A 20464-nucleotide genomic window follows, 5' to 3' on the forward strand; every position below is an offset into this window, starting at 1 on the left:
CATTCAAGTAAACAATAGGCTATCAACCCTGAGACTAGGTAAAGTGAGATATTAGCTATTCAGATTTCAGGGAAGCTCAGATATATCTCTTCAAGCGTGCGTGATGTCTGAATGGCCACGGGATGGTTCATGTTGATGAGAGAAGACACCAGACTGTCCACCATGGCTTTTAAACAGTCCTGCAGATCTCTAAGGTCCCAGTCCTTCTGACTGTCAGAGTCCCTCATTGCCATGCGCACACAGATGTTCCTCAGCTCTATGCTTTCCTAGGTGGAGAGAGTAGAGGCACAGATAGAACAATGAGCCAGATATTTTACCGGATGTATAAATGTGAAGTATCAGGTTGGCGTTTCCACTCACTACCAAATATGGTGATGAGAAGAAACCCAGTGGCCGGCAGTGGGAGAAGATGGAGCGAGATGGATTTTGGTGGACATTCTGCAAATTTTCTCATCAATGAAACCAAATCTCCATACAGTTTCCAAAACTAAAATCTGTAACAAACAGAGTGGACTGAGTTTTGTAGACTTTACCCTTTGCCAAAGTTTTTTTAAATGGTGTTGTTTAGGAGTGCAAGGGAGACTTGAGTTCTCACACACACCCATTTTACAGAGTAGGCGTTCCCTAACGGAAATATGCAAATAAATGCTAGATTGCTCCAATAGGTTCTCACTAGCTCGTGCTTGGCTCTGTTCACCGCTTTGCTTGTTTTGCCCACTATGATTTATTTTCACCCATTGGAAACGACAGGCTCTGCTCTATCTTGGGTTAGTTATAAAAATATTTGGTAGAGGCGTCCGCATACATAGGTTTGGTTTGCTCCTAGCAGAACTCGGGTAGGCGAACATCTCTGCTCACATACTCCCTAAGACCTTTGTTAAAAAAAAAAGCAGCAATATTACTTTTGTTTGTCGCTCGTGTCATCATAGCAACAACATAGCCAATACAGTTCCTCAAAATAGCTTAAATTAGTTCAGATAAATCGAGAAATCTGTAATAAATTGACATTTTTTTAATGTCTATTTACATCTAGATGTTTGGTGCAGTATTTCCCAAGTGAAAAAATGTGCATGAAAACTAGTCAGACTAGACTGATGGGCTCTTGCCACAGATGATTTGTTTACATCGCAGTTTAGGATAACTAATGTGGACTAATCCACATAAATAGAAGCATTGTTTTCTCAAAATGGTTTTGCCACTGAGCAAATTTCAACTTCCAGCTCGAGTTTACTGTCAACACTGAGGCTGTACCCGCTTTAAGTTACAGTTTCAGACAGTGTTCAAGTAAGCTACTGTGGCTATTTGATCATAATATAGGCCTACCAGTGTGGCCTACCATCAAAAACAACTGAGAAAATGCATTCCATAACAGTTTAACTTGGAAATGGCTGTTCTATCATTCAGCCTACAGTAGCAGCCAATGTGTTGTGTTCAATGTAGGCCCACATTCCATGAGACCTTAGAAGAAGAAAAAACCTGGGTTTGACATTAACCTGTTTATCCACTTGTCCTTCAGACAAGGAAGTGACTGAAAATGTTCTTGTTGTTTGATGCAAGAAACCACTTTACAAAATAAAATGCATTATTATTAACATACCATTATTACAGAATCGGCTACACTGCGCCTTTAAGACAAAAAAAGGCTCTAGATTTGCTTTCAAATATGTCTAAAAATGTACACGTTTTGTGGTCTTGTAGGAAGCAATCACTCCATTGCTGACTACAAATGATCTATAACTGGTCTTAATTTATGGTTAGGCATAAGGTTAGCAATGTGGTTTTGGTTAGGTTCAAAATCCAATTTTAAGAAGAGAAATTGTAGAAATAGGTGGCCTTTGTGGCTGTGGTAACTAGTGACGACCGTTTAGAAACTCTGGTAAGAGCAGACAAGGAATGTTGTTTGTATACTCTTTGTTTGTTCTTTCTATATTTGACATTTTGAATTGCTTTACAATACAAAAAAATAAAGGTTAGGATAACGTACGTGTCAGGTTAGGCTTAGCTACAATGCTACAGTTGTCAACAACTGTTGTCCCGACATAAAAGAAACGGCCACAGACCAATGGCTAGCATCAATTGGTGTAACTTGATATCAGGAAACACCTATATCAGAAAACGCCCCTAATTGAGGTCTGCAATTATACCCTTCACGAAAAAAGACCAAAACGTCACAAAAACGTCGTCATAATATATCCGTGAACTGTTTCGACTGGGAAGCGTATGTTAAGCTTTCACGTCTAGCCAACATGAGTCAGTCATAACAAATGTAATGTTTTTTTTTACATATACAAAATATTTTGATATCCACACCATACAATATTGTTTTCTCATTCATAATCATTTTTATTCTAATCTCTAGGCTATCAACCAAATAGAAATATATCAAACATTTTTGTCAAATTATGCAAACCAGCAGATGCACACCATCACCCACCAAGAAATTAGAATTTCATATAAGGAATAAAACACTCACTTTAGGACGCAGAAATGTCCTCAGATCCTGAAACGAACTATGACTGATTTCTTCCTCGACTGTAAGTATTTGGGTTAGAATATCGATTAGCTGCGTAATGACACTTTCACGCGCCTTTTCTGCTATTGTGCGTGCCGCTGTTGAAGAGTCTTGGTTGGTTGTCACTTGTTTTTCTTGTCCAAGTTTACTGGGCCTACTAATCGCTGTTTGGTGAGAGCGCACATTCTGTAGCAACTTCAGTGCTTCTGTTTGGTGCTCCATGGGACTGTACTGCAACGTTGCTGTCTACATTTGGGCCCCTCTGTGTCGCTGCCTGTAGCGCGATTGTACCTAGGTGCGCTTAAGTCACAAGAGTCTCCACCTCTCCCACTCACGCGTCAATAGTTGTGCTATCGCTGGTATTTGTGGTAATTAAATGTTAATGACAGCCACTTTCCCAACATACACACACATACATAGACACACACACACACATGACCCCTTTTCTCAACTGTTATCTGTTTACTTTAGTCAGCGAAAAGGGCCACAGGGAGTTGGAAAATGAGGAACCAGACCTAAAGTAAACAGGTCTAAGAACATCCCAACTGTACAAGGTTTAGACTATATAAGATCACACATCAACACCTCCTTATGCAGATTACAGTTACTGTGTACTCATGATTAGCATCTGGAAAGGCTGAGAGGAGAGAAAGGAGACATTCCTTGCTGTGGTCTAGCAGACCCCAAACCATAAAAAAAATAAATGCAACCTTTATTTAACTAGGCAAGCCAGTTAAGAACAAATTCTTATTTACAATGACGGCCTACCCCGGCCAAACCCGGACGATGCTGGGCCAATTGTGCGCTGCCCTATGGGACTCCCAATCACGGCCAGATGTGATACAGCTTGGAATTGAACCAGGGACTGTAGTGACGCCTCTTGCACTGAGATGCAGTGCCTTAGACCTCTGCGCCACTCGGGAGATCAAAACTACAGCATCTCTGTTCAATAGATCCGTCTCTCTGCTATCTTTCTGCTATCGAATACAAGCCTGGGGGGCATGTATTAGCTATGGCAGAGTTCTGATGTTGACAGCAGCTGCACATGAAGCTTGTCTTTTCTATAATGGCTGCTTCCTTTCCTCATCTCTTATTTAATTTACACTCATTTGAAGGCCCAGGAAAGTGCTAATGAGGGAAAGGCAATGATGCACCGAGGTGCATGCTGGTGGCCAGTGTGTGAGTAATATTCACCAGCTGATGACCAGTGGTGACAGAGAGGGTGTCCCCACCCCATAGAAACCCCCAGGTGTCCCCCAGCAGTCCCCCAGGAGTCTCCCACAGATTGAATCAATCTGTTTATAATATCTAAACATCATTTTGTCAATGTGGTTACAATGTTGAATCAACGTGGAGGTCATTGGATCATCAACAAACATTTGAGATACCGATTTATCACTTTTTGTCTACAGTATTTATAAAACTTCCCAGTGGGCACACAGTGGTTTAATCAACATTGTTTCCACGTCATTTCAATGAAATTATTGAAATAGCAGCATTGAATAGACATTGAATTGACATCTGTGCCCAGTGGGTTAGCAAGCATGTGTAGAAACATTGTTGATTCTTTGAAAACTGTCAGAACTAGCATGCCTTTGTGGAGTTCAACATTTCATTTCCTAAATGGTCTCAGATTTTCAAACGATGTGCTTCCAAATGGAGTCCAACTCCACATACTTAGAGCAGTCGGCAGAATTGTGAGTTCACGTCGTTGAGGTGGTCCATTTTAAAAGGTGTAGTGTCTCCCAGAAAAGGTGTGTCTTCGTTGGTGAGGTCACTTAAAGAAGAAGCAGATGCCGTGGTTTGGCCATTCGTTTCCTCCTTTCTCACACTGTCTGGTTCTTCTGTGTGTAAATGGGACAAGAAAGACTCCTTTATCTGGCTGTATGATATGAAACAGAATCTTTCATATCTTCTGATATGTAATGAAGGCTGTATAACTTGTCCAATAATAAACACATTTTGTTGTTTAATAACCTTTTTTTCTCCCTAATAGCTAGCAATTCGAACAAACCCAAATTGCCTCACCTCTCTCGCTCTCTCCCGCCCCCTGCTTGTTGTCTCTGTACACGCAGGGCTCTCCTGTCCCTCTGGCCATGATGGTGTCCTCAGACACACACAGGTTCTGCAGCAGGAAGTAGGTGGTCATCAGGCCTTTCCCCTTCACCTGGATCTCTCCTCTTTCCAGGATGTCAAAGCCCTTAACTTCCAGCGCACTGCAGATAGGTATAGTTAGAGAGAATCAGAACCATAAGAACTAAGTTCTTCGGCCAACTTTATTGGCAAATCTGAATGGGAGCCATGTTGGCACTACCTGTATGTGAAAGGGCTGAGGTGTATGTGGTCAGGCACTCCGTGACTCTCCATACCAGCCAGCACTGGACCTGTGTGCAGACCCACCCGAATCTGGTACACGTACGCCACACACACACACACACACACACACACACACCACACACACACATACACACACACATGCCGTCACTTTAAAGCACAATTCCATAGCTTCATTAAAGAACAGCTCATTTTGGACTATAAAGTCACCTGGATGGGTTGCCCAGTGATAGGGTTGGTCACCTCCCGGGCAGCGATACGCATAGCCAGGGCAAAGTTAGCCACCCGCTCTGCATGGCTGTCAGCTGGAATGGGAACCCCACCCACCACCATGTAGGCGTCTCCAATAGTCTCCACCTGGAAGAGCCGAGGCTTTCAGAGCACTCATTGAAACGTTGGCTGCATCTCAATAGTTGAAAGTATTTTCCTTCCCTTATCTCCTCTCCTTCATTCAAACATTCATTTACCCCTTCATGTACCTCTCTCTTTCTCTCTGTATACCTTGTACACGTCATGGACGCTGGTAAGGCGGTCGAACTTGGAGTACATGGAGTTGAGCATGTTGACGATCTGGATGGGCTCGCAGGCAGCACAGATATTGGTGAAGGTGACCACATCACTGAACAGGATGGTGCACACCTGGAACTCACCTGAAATAGAGGGAGAAAGGTGAAGTAGAGATGTTTGTAATGGCCACACTTTTCATTACACAGGTTTTCTAGCTCATTTGAAGAGTAGAACAAAATAAAAGGCAGCAGATATGCTGGCCCTGTCTGGAGGACCAGGTAGATATGGAATTAGGCAGACATTGCCATCGTACCTGCTTCCACCCTCTTGCCCTCCTTCAGCTGCTTGGCTACGTGGCGAGGCAACATGGCGTAGAGCAGAGTCTCCGTCTTCTTCTTCTCCATCTCGAGGTGGCGTGAGAGGATCCTCAGCTCCTCCTATGAAATTACAACATGATAGACAATGAGGATGAGAATCGTTCACAGAAGAATCGTTCTCATTAGGTGTTCTCATATCAACATGAAAGCGTCCAACAAACTTTGCTTTTGGAGTGAACACTTCAAGTAAAGAAAGAGCCCAACCTTTTCCAAACATGACAACGCTCCTAACCATGTCCCAGTGTGATCTTTTCCCAGCAGGGCAGTGGGGCAGACTGGCACACCTGGCTCTCATCCTCTCCAATGCCTGTGCTTGATGCTGTTACCAGACCAGAGGAATACACCAGGGATCTCACACTCAACCCCTGGAGGCCACAGTGTCTGCTGGGTGTAGTCTACTTTGCTCTTGTTTTTTAACCCTCTAGACCTCATTCTACTTTCATTCCATTATAAAACATGTAATACTTAAACACTGCCACTTGACTCTTGTTTTGAATCATGACAAATTTAAATAAAAAAATTAACTTCTCACCCTCCTATCAATCTCCTCATCCTCCTTGGTTACCTCCTTGTTCTCTCTTTGGGGCCGGAAATCCCTATTTGACCCTCTGCTCCTCTGAGAGACCCGGAAGAACACATGCTCTTTCTTCCCTGTGCGCTCGTCTTCCTCTGATTGGTTAAGGATGGTCATGCTCACTTCGCTGTCAAAGAAGTCTTTCGCCACCGCCTCAATGATGCCTGCACAGAGAGAAAAGAGATAACCTCCTTAGATTAAAGGTACATTTTAGGTATGGATGATTACCATACCTGGCACAATGTGATATAGGCCTTTCCTGTCCGAGTAGTAATGAAGCAACATCCTCCCATCATCATTCTTCTCCACACGGAACGAGGGAGCGTTCATCTCCTGGAAGAAGGATATTTATTGCATACATAATCTTTTTTTAAATCTGGGCTCTAATGGATTGAAATACGTAGTAGATCCATTGTAGAGGTCGTAAAGAGAAGGTCACCTGGTAGGAAAGAGCCAGGTAGCTGTGAAGAGCATCCAGGTTCTCAATGAATTCCACCAGGTTCCCCCCTAGCGTACGTAGCATGGTGTCGTACCCCGCCATCTTACAGAAGCTGAAGAAGTACTCCCCGAAAAGCTTCAGCACCACCTCAGAAGGCATGTCTGTGGCCACAACACCACCACATCATCATTGTCATCACTATATCATCACCAACTGTCAAACTAAATGGTGCATATCTCTCCCCTTAGTTTGGGACTGTGGACTGTCCCGTAATTCTAACCCTGACACGGTGTCATGTCCACAGGCTCTGGGGTGACCCCTCGGGTACAGGACACCTGTGCCACACCTGGAGGGCCTCAGCAGGGATGTTGTTAACACCTGACCTCACCTGGAGGACCTCAGCAGGGACGTTGTTAACACCTGGCCTCACCTGGAGGACCTCAGCAGGGACGTTGTTAACACCTGACCTCACCTGGAGGGCCTCAGCAGGGACGTTGTTAATACCTGACCTCACCTGGAGGGCCTCAGCAGGGACGTTGTTAATACCTGACCTCACCTGGAGGACCTCAGCAGGGACGTTGTTAATACCTGGCCTCACCTGGAGGGCCTCAGCAGGGACGTTGTTAATACCTGACCTCACCTGGAGGGCCTCAGCAGGGACGTTGTTAATACCTGACCTCACCTGGAGGACCTCAGCAGGGACGTTGTTAATACCTGACCTCACCTGGAGGGCCTCAGCAGGGACGTTGTTAACACCTGACCTCACCTGGAGGGCCTCAGCAGGGACGTTGTTAACACCTGGCCTCACCTGGAGGGACTCAGCAGGGACGTTGTTAATACCTGACCTCACCTGGAGGACCTCAGCAGGGATGTTGTTAACACCTGGCTTCACCTGGAGGGCCTCAGCAGGGACGTTGTTAACACCTGACCTCACCTGGAGGGCCTCAGCAGGGACGTTGTTACCACCTGGCCTCACCTGGAGGGCCTCAGCAGGGACGTTGTTAATACCTGACCTCACCTGGAGGGCCTCAGCAGGGACGTTGTTAACACCTGGCCTCACCTGGAGGACCTCAGCAGGGACGTTGTTAATACCTGACCTCACCTGGAGGGCCTCAGCAGGGATGTTGTTAACACCTGGCTTCACCTGGAGGGCCTCAGCAGGGACGTTGTTAACACCTGACCTCACCTGGAGGGCCTCAGCAGGGACGTTGTTACCACCTGGCCTCACCTGGAGGGCCTCAGCAGGCACGTTGTTAACACCTGGCCACACCTGGAGGGCCTCAGCAGGGACGTTGTTAACACCTGGCCTCACCTGGAGGGCCTCAGCAGGGACGTTGTTAACACCTGACCTCACCTGGAGGACCTCTAGCAGGGATGTTGTTAACACCTGGCCTTACACACCCCCTCCCCCGATGAGGTAGATACTCCTAACCACTGATATAAGGGTATCAAAAACACTGACCTGTGTTTCTGGTTCAAGATAAAACACCGTTATAGAATTGTAAAGAACGTAGAGACTGGTACTTACCCAGCATAGTACATGCCTCCTGCACCAGACGCAGAGTTATAACATCATCGTATATCTCATAAGTCATGAACGTCATGAACGTCATGAACGTGTCCTGGACCTCTGGCCTTCCCTGTGGCTCAGTTGGTAGAGCATGGTGTTTGCAACGCCAGCATGGTGTGTGCAACGACAGGGTTGTGGGTTCGATTCCCACAGGGGGCCAGTATAACAACAACAAAAAATGCATGAAATGTATGCATTCACTACTGTAAGTCGCTCTGGATAAGAGCATCTGCTAAATGACTAAAATGTAAATGTAGATAGAGAGAATTGGCATACTCATGTCCTGAATTGTTTCAAATTTACATCAACAGTTACTTAGTACACAAAACACCAGACCTCAGTTTCTCCCATGTTTCTTCACCAAATTTCTCAATGACCAGAGATTTCAGACAGGTGTTTATGAATCCGTACTGCGAACACAAACAGCGAAGAAGAAGAGAGCGATATGAGATATAGTTGTCAAAAGCAAAACTAGAATGACTTGATGTTAAAATCAACAAACAGACATCTTGGTACTCACCATCTCTCTGGTATCTCGCTGTCCTCGTCCTCCTGGTTTGTACTCTGTACTCTCTCTCACTCTCACACACACACACATTACTCTGCCACCATATGGTGAGAATTAGACATTGCATCCAGTCCCATCTTCTTATTGCATGAATCCTGTCTTCAATTCTTCCAATTATTTTATTATTCTTAATGTGTATTCTTTCTCTTGGTAGTTGATCAAATCAGTGGAGGCTGCTGAGGGGAGGACGGCTCATAATAATGTCTTGAACGGAGTGAATGGAATGACATCAAACACATGGAAACCACACGTTTGATGTATTTGATACCATTCTGCCTATTCCGCTCCAGCAATTACCACGAGCCTGTCTTCCCCAATTAAGGTGCCACCAACCTCCTGTGGATACAATATACGCTGAGTGTACAAAACATGACATAAAATGATTTTATTTTTATTTCACCTTTATTTAACCAGGTAGGCAAGTTGAGAACAAGTTCTCATTTACAATTGCGACCTGGCCAAGATAAAGCAAAGCAGTTCGACAACATACAAAAACACAGAGTTACACATGGAGTAAAACAACATACAATCAATGATGCAGTAGAAAAAAAAAAAAAAAAAAAAAAAAAAAATAGGACTATATACAATGTGAGCAAATGATGTGAGATAAGGGAGGTAAAGGCAAAAAAATGCCATGGTGGAAAAGTAAATAAAGTATAGCAAGAAAAACACTGGAATGGTAGATTTGTAGTTTGAAGAAAGTTCAGAGATAAAATATAAATAATATGGTGCAAAGGAGCAAAATAAATAAATACAGTAGGGGAAGAGGTAGTAGTTTGGGCTAAATTATAGATGGGCTATGTACAGGTGCAGTGATCTGTGAGCTGCTCTGACAGCTGGTGCTTAAAGCTAGTGAGGGAGATAAGTGTTTCCAGTTTCAGAGATTTTTGTAGTTCGTTCCAGTCATTGGCAGCAGAGAACTGGAAGGAGAGACGACCAAAGGAGGAGTTGGCTTTAGGGGTGACCAGAGAGATATACCTGCTGGAGCGCGTGCTACAGGTGGGTGCTGCTATGGTGACCAGTGAGCGGAGATAAGGGGGGACTTTACCTAGCAGGGTCTTGTAGATGACCTGGAGCCAATGTGTTTGGCGACGATTATGAAGCGAAGGCCAGCCAACGAGAGCGTACAGGTCGCAGTGGTGGGTAGTATATGGGGCTTTGGTGACAAAACGGATGGCACTGTGATAGACTGCATCCAGCTTGTTGAGTAGGGTGATGGAAGCTATTTTGTAAATGACATCGCCGAAGTCGAGGATTGGTAGGATGGTCAGTTTTACGAGGGTATGTTTGGCAGCATGAGTGAAGGATGCTTTGTTGCGAAATAGGAAGCCAATTCGAGATTTCACTTTGGATTGGAGATGATTGATGTGAGTCTGGAAGGAGAGTTTACAGTCTAACCAGACACCTAGGTATTTGTAGTTGTCCACAAATTCTAAGTTAGAACCGTCCAGAGAAGTGATGCTGGACAGGCGGGCAGGTGCAGGCAGCGATCGGTTGAAGAACATGCATTTAGTTTTACTTGTGTTTAGGAGCAGTTGGAGACCACGGAAGGAGAGTTGAATGGCATTGAAGCTCGTCTGGAGGGTTGTTAACACAGTGTCCAAAGAAGGGCCAGAAGTGTACAGAATGGTGTCGTCTGCGTAGAGGTGGATCAGAGATTCACCAGCAGCAAGAGCGACATCATTTATGTATACAGAGAAAAGAGTTGGCCCAAGAATTGAACCCTGTGGTACCCCCATAGAGACTGCCAGAGGTCCAGACAGTAGGCCCTCCGATTTGACACACTGAACTCTGTCAGAGAAGTAGTTGGTGAACCAGGCGACGCAATCGTTTGAGAAACCAAGGCTACTGAGTCTGCCGATGAGGATGTGGTGATTAACAGAGTCAAAAGCTTTGGCCAGGTCAATGAATACGGCAGCACAGTATTGTTTCTTATCGATGGCGGTTACGATGTTGTTTAGAACCTTGAGCGTGGCTGAGGTGCACCCATGACCAGCTCTGAAACCAGATTGCATAGCGGAGAGGGTGCGGTGGGATTCGAAATGGTCGGTAATCTGTTTGTTGATTTGGCTTTCGAAGACCTTAGAAAGGCAGGGTAGGATGGATATAGGTCTGTAGCAATTTGGGTCAAGAGTGTCACCTCCTTTGAAGAGGGGGGTGACAGCAGCTGCTTTCCAATCTATGGGAATCTCAGACGACACGAAAGAGAGGTTGAACAGGCTAGTAATAGGGGTTGCAATAATTTCGGCAGATAATTTTAGAAAGAAAGGGTCCAGATTGTCAAGCCCAGCTGATTTGTAGGGGTCCAGATTTTGCAGCTCTTTCAGAACATCAGCTGAATGGATTTGGGAGAAGGAGAAATGGGGGAGGCTTGGGCGAGTAGCTGTGGGGGGTGCAGTGCTGTTGAATGCAGTAGGGGTAGTTAGGTGGAAAGCATGGCCAGCCGTAGAAAAATGCTTATTGAAATTCTCAATTATAGTGGGCTTATCGGTGGTGACAGAGTTTCCTATCCTCAGTGCAGTGGGCAGTTGGGAGGAGGTGTTCTTATTCTCCATGGACTTTACAATGTCCCAGAACTTTTTAGAGTTGGAGTTGCACGAAGCGAATTTCTGTTTGAAAAAGCTAGCCTTGGCGTTTCTAACTGCCTGTGTGTATTGGTTTCTAACTTCCCTAAAAAGTTGCATGTCGCGGAGGCAGTTCGATGCTAATGCAGAACGCCACAGGATATTTTTGTGTTGGTTAAGGGCAGTCAGGTCTGGGGAGAACCAAGGGCTATATCTGTTCCTGGTTCTAAATTTCTTGAAAGGGGCATGCTTATTTAAGATGGAGAGGAAGGCATTTAAAAAAAATAACCAGGCATCCTCTACTGACGGGATGAGGTCAATATCCTTCCAGGATACCAGGGCCAGGTCGAATAGAAAGGCTTGCTCGTTGAAATGTTTCAGGGAGCGTTTGACAGTGATGACTGGAGGTCGTTTGACCGCTGACCCATTACGGGTGCAGGCAATGAGGCAGTGATCGCTGAGATCTTGGTTGAAAACAGCAGAGGTGTATTTAGAGGGCACGTTGGTTAGGATGATATCTATGAGGGTGCCAGTGTTTGCGGCTTTGGGGTTGTACCTGGTGGGTTCATTAATAATTTGTGTGAGATTGAGGGCATCAAGCTTGGATTGTAGGATGGCTGGGGTGTTAAGCATGTCCCAGTTTAGGTCACCTAGTAGCACGAGCTCTGAAGATAGATGGGGGGGCAATCAGTTCACATATGGTGTCCAGAGCACAACTAGGGGCCGAGGGGGGTCTATAGCAGGCGGGCAACGGTGAGAGACTTGTTTTTGGAGAGGTGGATTTTTAAAAGTAGAAGTTCAAATTGTTTGGGTACAGACCTGGATAGCAGGACAGAACTCTGCAGGCTATCTCTGCAGTAGATTGCAACACCGCCCCTTTTGGTCGTTCTATCTTGTCTGAAAACGTTGTAGTTAGGGATGAAGATTTCAGAGTTTTTGGTGGACTTCCTAAGCCAAGATTCAGACACAGCTAGGACATCCGGGTTGGCAGAGTGTGCTAAAGCAGTGAATAAAACAAACTTAGGGAGGAGGCTTCTAATGTTAACATGCATGAAACCAAGGTTATTACGGTTACAGAAGTCATCAAAAGAGAGCGCCTGGGGAGTAGGAGTGGAGCCAGGCACTGCAGGGCCTGGATTCACCTCTACATCCCCAGAGGAGCAGAGAAGAATAAGTATGAGGGTATGGCTAAAAGCTATAAGAATTGGTCGTCTGTGACGTCCAGAATAGAGAGAAAAAGGAGCAGGTTTCTGGGGGCGATAAAATAGCTTCAAGGTATAATGTACAGACAAAGGTATGGTGGGATGTGAGTACAGAGGAGGTAAACCTAGGCATTTAGTGATTATGAGAGAGATATTGTCTCTAGAAACATCATTGAAACCAGAAGATGTCATAGCATGTGTGGGTGGAGGAACTGAGAGGTTGGATAAGGTATAATGAGCAGGGCTAGAGGCTCTACAGTGAAATAAGCCAATAAACACTAACCAGAACAGCAATGGAGAAGGCATATTGACATTAAGGAGAGGCATGCTTCGCCGAGTGATCAAAGGGTCCAGTGAGATTCAGACAGCTTGCCGGGCCATAGGTAGCAAGCTGGTGGAAGATGGGAGGGAGGTCTGTTTTTAGCCACCTCGTGCGTTTCCGTCTGTGGGTTAGTGGGGTTCCGTGTGGAAGGGGGGACCAGTCCAAGTTGGCAAAATAGTTAGTTATAGTGGCCCAAGAAAAGTGTCCGATAGACCTATTCAGATCGCAGCCGAAAAGACAGCTAACGATTAGCGGGCCGCAGATGGGCGATCAGGTTACGTCGCGACGGAGGGGCCAGTTGGATAACTCCCTCGGGCAGATAACGTCGGTGGTCCAGTCGTGAAGACCCGATGGGGCTCCGCATCGGCAGTAAAACGGGTCAGGATAGGTGAGTTGTAGCCCAGGAGACACTTCAGCTGGCTAGCTCATGAATAGCCCAGGAGTGGCTGACGGAACTCTTCAGCTGGCTAGCTCCGTAATAATGTGTGTTAATTCCGTGACCGACGTTGCCAATAGTCACTCAGGTAGCAGCTAGTTAGCTGCAAGATCCAGGTGTAAATGTCCAGAGCCTGCGGTAGAAATCGGGGAAAAGGAGAGAGAATAGGTCCGGTATGCTCTGGTCTGAATCGCGCTGTACAAAAACTGGCGATAGCTTTTCGAGCTAATGGATAGCTGAGGACAGCTAACCGTGGCTAGCTGAACTTCAACGTTAGCCAGTGAAAATGGCTAAACACTTGCTAGCTTCTGTTGTGGAATTCAGATGAGGTAAATAATACTTTATTTTTTAAATTGGTGAGGCGGGTTGCAGGAGAGTGCTTTGAGGTTGAGTATTTAGAATTTAAAAAAATAATATATATATATATATATATATATATATATATATATATATATATATATATAAAGATAAGTGAAGAAGAAAAAAATATGTAAATATATATATACACGGGACACGACAAGAGGAGGGTAGAGGACGTCTGAACTGCTACGCCATCTTGGAAAAAAGATAAAGTGATAAAGTGAATCCAGGTGAAAGCCATGTTCTTTTTTTGATGTCATCTGTTAAATCCACTTCAATCAGTGTAGATGAAGGGGAGGAGACAGGTTAAAGAAGGATTTTTAAGCCTTGAGATAATTGAGACAGGGATTGTGCATGTGTGCCGTTCAGAGGGTGAATGGGCAAGACAAAAGATTTAAGTGCCTTTGAACGGGGGATATGGTAGTAGGTGCCAGGCACACCGGTTTGTGTCAAGAACTGCAACACTGCTGGGTTTTTCACGCTCCACAGTTTCCCATCTGTATCAAGAATGGTCCACTACCAGAAGGACATCCAGCCAACTTAACCCAACTGTGGGAAGTATGAAGTCAACATAGGCCAGTATCCATGTAGAACGCTTTCGACGCCTTGTAGAGTCCATACCCTGACATATTGAGGCTATTCTGAAGGCAAAAGGGGGTACAACTCAATAGTAGGAATGTGTTCCTAATGTTTTGTAGGTGTGTATATCAGTAGTATTGAACACACACAGTTGCCTGAACTTTTATTGGTTGGAAGTCCTTGTCCATGGTCCTGAAATAGTGTCCAGGTCAATGTTGCAGGCTGCATGTGAGATTAAGGGTTAACAGCCTCATAGGAATATGGTCTATTTTAAGTAAATAACGCATTTCAGTCTTTGGATGCAAAAGGAAGCTATTTTATTTTTCTAATATATTATTACTTGACATAGTCTGCAAAAACCATAAACAGTTGTAAAGTTTAGATGTCTGTCTTTTCCGAGCGTTTTCATGACTGAACACAGATTAGGCCCTGAATTTTGTAGTGGCAATATAAACCACACTGTTGTGTTTTGAATCCCAGCGCTTTCAAGGAAACAATTATGATTTTCCTGCCTATGCTTTCTGCGAGCTATAAATGCTGTTGTTCCCCCAATAAAATTGTACAAGTGTCACCACACATCACGTGTAACACAAGACAAGACAAAACAAGACAAGAAACTAAATTGTAAAAACTGATACTTCCTGGTATGCTTTCCAAAAAACATATGGCTCCCTAAAATAAAGTGTGAACTGATGCAAAGTTACTTTGATCATTGCTGTAAAAGGTGGATTTGCTCAGGATCAAAGTAACGTTCATGTTCAGTTTGTCACAAATTTCCAGACCCCTCAAGGAGGGTCAAATGTCAAGAAGATTTGGAATCAAACAAACATTGATTTGGAGTGAACTATCACGTGAACTACTTTTTTTTTATTAACTTAAAGTTGCTCTGACATTACGTCACAGCAATTTGTATTTTATTTTACAATGATCATAACAGTTGGCAGTATTTTCTGTTAATCTTTAATTCAATGTATTTTTCCAAAGGAAAACCCCTCCAACAGTAAAGTGCTTATATGCGGTGTGTAACCAGACAGTAGAGAAATCATTCCCAGACCATCTCTGGTGTAACTTCAGGAAGAGGAGAATCAATAACCTACAGCTGAATCAAGTGCAGCATTGCCAAAGGAGGAGCACGTAAGACCTTGAACGTTTATTTATTTAAATACTGAGTTTTTACGATCGACAACCAATCACAGCTATTCTCAACGCTTTTTGTGTTATGTGGGTTTTGTAATCAGCGTGAGTCATTTGACATGGAAGGCAATGAAATGACAGTAGTGTAACTGATAAGGTAGAGATACTAAAACACAGCGGAAATACAGTTTAGAGCATGTAGGCTTTTCAATTGTAATACGAGTAACACTTCAACAACATCGGAACATACAGTATAAACTCATACTATATTTACTGTCTTGTTCTACACAGGGATGTTGTGTGAATGCGCACTCTGGGGCATGGGTCACCATGAAGACTTGGTGAGAGAACTCACTCCTCACGCGTCCCTGTCAGAGCCAACATCAGAAAACAACAGAGACCGGGGTAGTTTCTACCCGCATCTCTCCAAATGCGCCAACATCGAGGATGATGGCAGGGAAAATATGGAAAACCATACAAGGAAAGAGGCGGTGAAACAGAGATCGGCTCATCAAGAAAAGGGACTGGTCCCAGGAGACCAAGTAGTGAGGAATATGGCATCACCCCATTCTACAGAGCGGTTTGGACCAACAGGGAGAGGGAAGTCATCAGGAGCCGGACGGACACTGGTACCGTGTCAGACGTCATCTCCAAGCCTCTCGCAGAGTCGCACTAAAAACGATGTGGTGTAAAGCCCGCCTCTTCATTCTCCATGGACATATTTAACAGTGGCTTATGGAACAATGTTATTTATTTTGTATGTCATTTCACTATCCTTTATAACCTGTGCTTTTTCGCTGACACGGTTGCCAGTTGTACGGTGTTAACTCAGACACATTGGTGTTGCTGGTTTTCGGCGAGCAGTGTGTCAAGTATCAGTATGGCTTGGCAGGGTCGTGTTTCGGAGGACGCATGACTCTCGACCTTCGCCTCTCCGTAGTCGGTACGGGAGTTGCAGCGATGCGACAAGACTGTAACTACCAATTGGATATCACGAAATTGTGGAGAAAAAGGGGTAAAAAGTACAAACAAAACTTATAATAACCTGTGCTTGATATCCTGTTCAACCATTCCTGTGAATTAAATAGCCCTATAGGCTTATTGCTTATTGCATTTGTTTGATTGAAGGATGTTCATTTATTGACTAAATGTGCAGTGTTTATACATAGTTTTTTCAACTATTTATTATTGATGGAGACAAAGCCAGCCTTAACACTCACCATCACTGGAACACTGTAACAGGATAACATGGAATGAATCCTGTACTCTGTTCTGTGTTGATGTTATTAACAAATGGGGATAGAATAGGCCTGCACTTGTTTCTTATCATTATTCCTTTCCATTCAATGTAGGTCCATTCCAGATAGTGAAGATAGATATTTAGGTCTATGAAAATACTATTCTGTAGATGTTAGTTACCATAACGGCCCTCAGATCCAGGTTCATAAGGAAGCACGTACGAGAGTAAAATTAAGTTGTACATTTATGTTCAGTCATTTGTCTTAGAAACAGCACACCATATTTTGCAAAAATGTTTTCTGTTTTATTTCATTTGAAAGTAGCTGTTGTCACTCCACCAGAACACAATTCTAGACTATTCAATGATTACTACCATTCATATGGGCACAACATACAGCGCCTTCAGAAACTACTCATAGCCCTTGACTTATTCCACATTTTGTTGTATGTGTATTTATTAGGGATCCCCATTAGCTGCTGTACTTTAAAGGGCCAGCCGTGCTGCCCTGTTCTGAGCCAACTGTCATTTTCCCAAGTCCCTCTTTGTGGCACCTGGCCACATTACTGAACAGTAGTCTAGGTGCGACAAAACTAGGGCCTGTAGGACTTGCCTTGTTGATAGTGTTGTTAAGAAGGCAGAGCATCGCTTTATTACGGACAGACTTCTCCCCATTTTAGCTACTGTTGTAAACTGTTTTGACCATGACAGTTTACAATCCAGGGTTACTCCAAGCAGTTTAGTCACCTCAACATGCTCAATTTCCTCATTATTCATTACAAGACGTAGTTGAGGTTTAGGGTTTAGTGAATGATTTGTCCCAAATACTGTTTGCTCTTTGTTAAGTGTTGCAGTCATTTCAGTCACTGTAGTAGCTGACGTGTATAGTGTTGAGTCATCCGCATACATAGACACACTGGCTTTACTCAAAGCCAGTGGCATGTCGTTAGTAAAGATTGAAAAAAGCAAGGAGCCTAAACAGCTACCCCGGGGAATTCATGATCCTACCTTGATTATGCTTGAGAGGCTTCCATTAAAGAACACCCTCTGTGTTCTGTTAGACAGGTAACTCTTTATCCACATTATAGCAGGGGGTGTAAAGCCATAACACATATGTTTTCCAGCAGCAGACTCAAAAGCTGAACTGAAGTCTAACAAGACACCCCCCACAAGTATTTTATCATCAATTTCTCTCAGCCAATCATCAGTCATTTGTGTAAGCGCTGTGGATGCTGAGTGTCCTTCCCTATAAGCGTGCTGAAGGTCTGTTGTCAATTACAGCCTGAATTCAAAATGTATTAAATATTTTTTTCAATCCTCACCCATCTACACACAATACCCCATAATGACAAAGTGAAAACATGTTTATAGAAATTCTTGCAGATCTGTGGAAAATTAAGTACAGAAATATCTAATTTATGTAAGTATTGACACCCTTGAGTCACCGTTGGCAGTGATTACAGCTGTGAGTCTTTCTGGGTAAGTGTCTAATAGCTTTACACACCTGGATTGTACAGTATTTGCCCATTATTCTTTTAGAAATTCTTCAAGCTCTGTCAAGTTGGTTGTTGATCATTGTTAGACAGCCATTTTCAAGTCTTGCCATGTATTTTCAAGCCAATTTTAAGTCAAAACTGTAATTAGGCCACTTAGGAACATTCAATGTCATCTTGGTAAGCAACTCCAGCGTATATTTGGCTTTGTGTTTAAGGTTATTGTCCTGCTGAAAGGTGATTTTGTCTCCCAGTGTCTGGTGGAAAGCAGACTGAACCAGGTTTTCCTCTAAGATTTTGCTTGTGCTTAGCTCTATTCTGTTTCTTTTTATCCTAAAAAACTCCGTAGTCCTTGCCGATGACAAGCATACCCATAATTACCATGCTTGGAAATATGAAGATAATACTAAGTGATGTGTTGTGTTGGATTTGCCCAAACATAACGCTTTGTATTCAAGACATATAGTTAATGTATTTGCAAATTTTTTGCCGGTGTACTTTTTTGGAATATTTTTATTCTGTAATGACTTCCATCTTTTCACTCTGTCATTTAGGTTAGTAGTGTAGAGTTACTAAAATGTTGTTGATGCATTCTCAGATTTCTCCTATCACAGCCATTAAACTCTGTAACTATTTTAATGTCACCATTAGCCTCATTGTTAGATCCCTGAGAGATTTCTTTCCTCTCTGGCATAAAAACCAGATTGGAATTTTTCAAAAATACAGTTGGCACTTAAAAAAATCATTTAGCTGTTCAAACACTAATTTCTCCAGAATTTTGTTTAGGAATGGAAAGTTGGAGATTTGCCCAAAATCTGCTAATAGCTGAATAATAGATTACTTTTCTTCAGAAGGGGTTTCACCATAGCAGTTTTTAGTGCAGTGGGGAAAGTGCCTGTGAACAGGGAGTGATTAACTATAGCTTGCACTTCTTCAGATATGCAATTGAAAACGGTTTTGAAGAAGATGGTGGGGATAGGATCGCGAAGGCAGGTAGAAGGCTAAAGTTGTGATATCACTTTCCTGAGTGTCTGTGTCAACCAGGGAAAATAAATCCATAGTGCCTTTGCATGATAGGCTAGGGCACATATCATCAAACTTCTAATCAGGTCTTGCTTGACTGATACCCAGCCTAATGTTACCTAATCTTATCTCTGAAATACGCTGCAAACTCATTACATTTAGATGTGGAGGAAAGTTCAAATAGGTTTGCGGGGGTAGGATTCATCAGGCCATCATTGGTCGAGACACAAATTATTCTGATTAATAGTGATGAAGTTCGCACATACACATGGTTAGCAGATGTTAATGCAAGTGTAGCGAAATGCTTGTGCTTCTAGTTCCGACAATGCAGTAATATCCAACGAGTAATCTAACCTAACAATTTGACAACAATTACCTTATACACACAAGTGTAAAGGAATGAATAAGAATATGTACATAAAAAATATATATGAATGAGTGATGGTATAGAACGGCATAGGCAAGATGCAGTGGATGGTATAGAGTACAATATATACATATGAGATGAGTAATGTAGGATATGTAAACATATAAAAGTGGCATTGTTTAAAGTGGCTAGTGATACATTACATCAAGATGGCAAGATGCAGTAGATGGTATAGAGTACAGTATATACATATGAGATGAGTAATGTAGGGTATGTAAACATATAAGTGGCATTGTTTAAAGTGGCTAGTGATACATTTATTACATACATTTTTCCATTATTAAAGTGGCTGGAGTTGAGTCAGTATGTTGGCAGCAGCCACTCAATGTTAGTGATGGCTGTTTAACAGTCTGATGGCCTTGAGATAGAAGCTGTTTTTCAGTCTCTCGGTCCCTGCTTTGATGCACCTGTACTGACCTCGCCTTCTGGGTGATAGCGGAGTGAACAGGCAGTGGCTCGGGTGGTTGTTGTCCTTGATGATCTTTTTGGCCTTCCTGTGACATCGGGTGGTGTAGGTGTTGTGGAGGGCAGGTAGTTTGCCCCCAGTGATGCGTTGTGCAGACCTCACTACCCTCTGGAGAGCCTTACGGTTATGGGCGGAGCAGTTGCCGTACCAGGCGGTGATACAGCCCGACAGGATGCTCTCGATTGTGCATCTGTAAAAGTTTGTGAGTGTTTTTGGTGACAAGCCGAATTTCTTCAGCCTCCTGAGGTTGAAGAGGAGCTGCTGCGCCTTCTTCGCCACGCTGTCTGTGTTGTTGGACCATTTCAGTTTGTCCGTGATGTGTACGCCGAGGAACTTAAAA

General features: G+C 43.6%; 1 protein-coding gene and 1 long non-coding RNA gene across 2 annotated transcripts; one reads left to right on the forward strand and one right to left on the reverse strand.

Moving 5' to 3' along the window:
* Positions 1-4189: 4189 nt before the first annotated feature.
* Positions 4190-8371, reverse strand: LOC106575564 (guanylate cyclase soluble subunit beta-2). The gene is made up of 11 exons (XM_082962418.1): positions 8272-8371; positions 6744-6904; positions 6538-6637; positions 6263-6468; positions 5963-6049; positions 5667-5790; positions 5348-5496; positions 5057-5203; positions 4827-4918; positions 4541-4728; positions 4190-4356 (listed from the first exon to the last, which is right to left on the reverse strand). Exons 1-11 carry the CDS (start codon positions 8354-8356, stop codon positions 4190-4192), a joined length of 1506 nt encoding a protein of 501 aa, XP_082818544.1. The 5' UTR covers positions 8357-8371.
* Positions 8372-12761: 4390 nt separating this feature from the next.
* Positions 12762-16579, forward strand: LOC145861138 (uncharacterized). Its single transcript, XR_014380976.1, has 3 exons — positions 12762-13357; positions 15329-15478; positions 15770-16579. It is a non-coding gene; the product is annotated as an uncharacterized LOC145861138 (long non-coding RNA).
* Positions 16580-20464: the final 3885 nt, after the last annotated feature.

The sequence above is a fragment of the Salmo salar genome, chromosome 16 (assembly GCF_965601325.2).
Source record: "Salmo salar chromosome 16, fSalSal1, whole genome shotgun sequence".
Classification (NCBI taxonomy): Eukaryota; Metazoa; Chordata; class Actinopteri; order Salmoniformes; family Salmonidae; genus Salmo; species Salmo salar.

Coding starts and splice junctions, on each gene's coding strand:
- LOC106575564 (XM_082962418.1), bottom strand. CDS start 8,356: ATGACGTTCATGACGTTCATGACTTATGAGATATACGATGATGTTATA. Junction 6,050..6,262: donor ATGAGGAGATTGATAGGAGG/GTGAGAAGTTAA, acceptor GTCTGGTAACAG/CATCAAGCACAGGCATTGGA. Junction 5,791..5,962: donor AAAGATCACACTGGGACATG/GTTAGGAGCGTT, acceptor GTAATTTCATAG/GAGGAGCTGAGGATCCTCTC.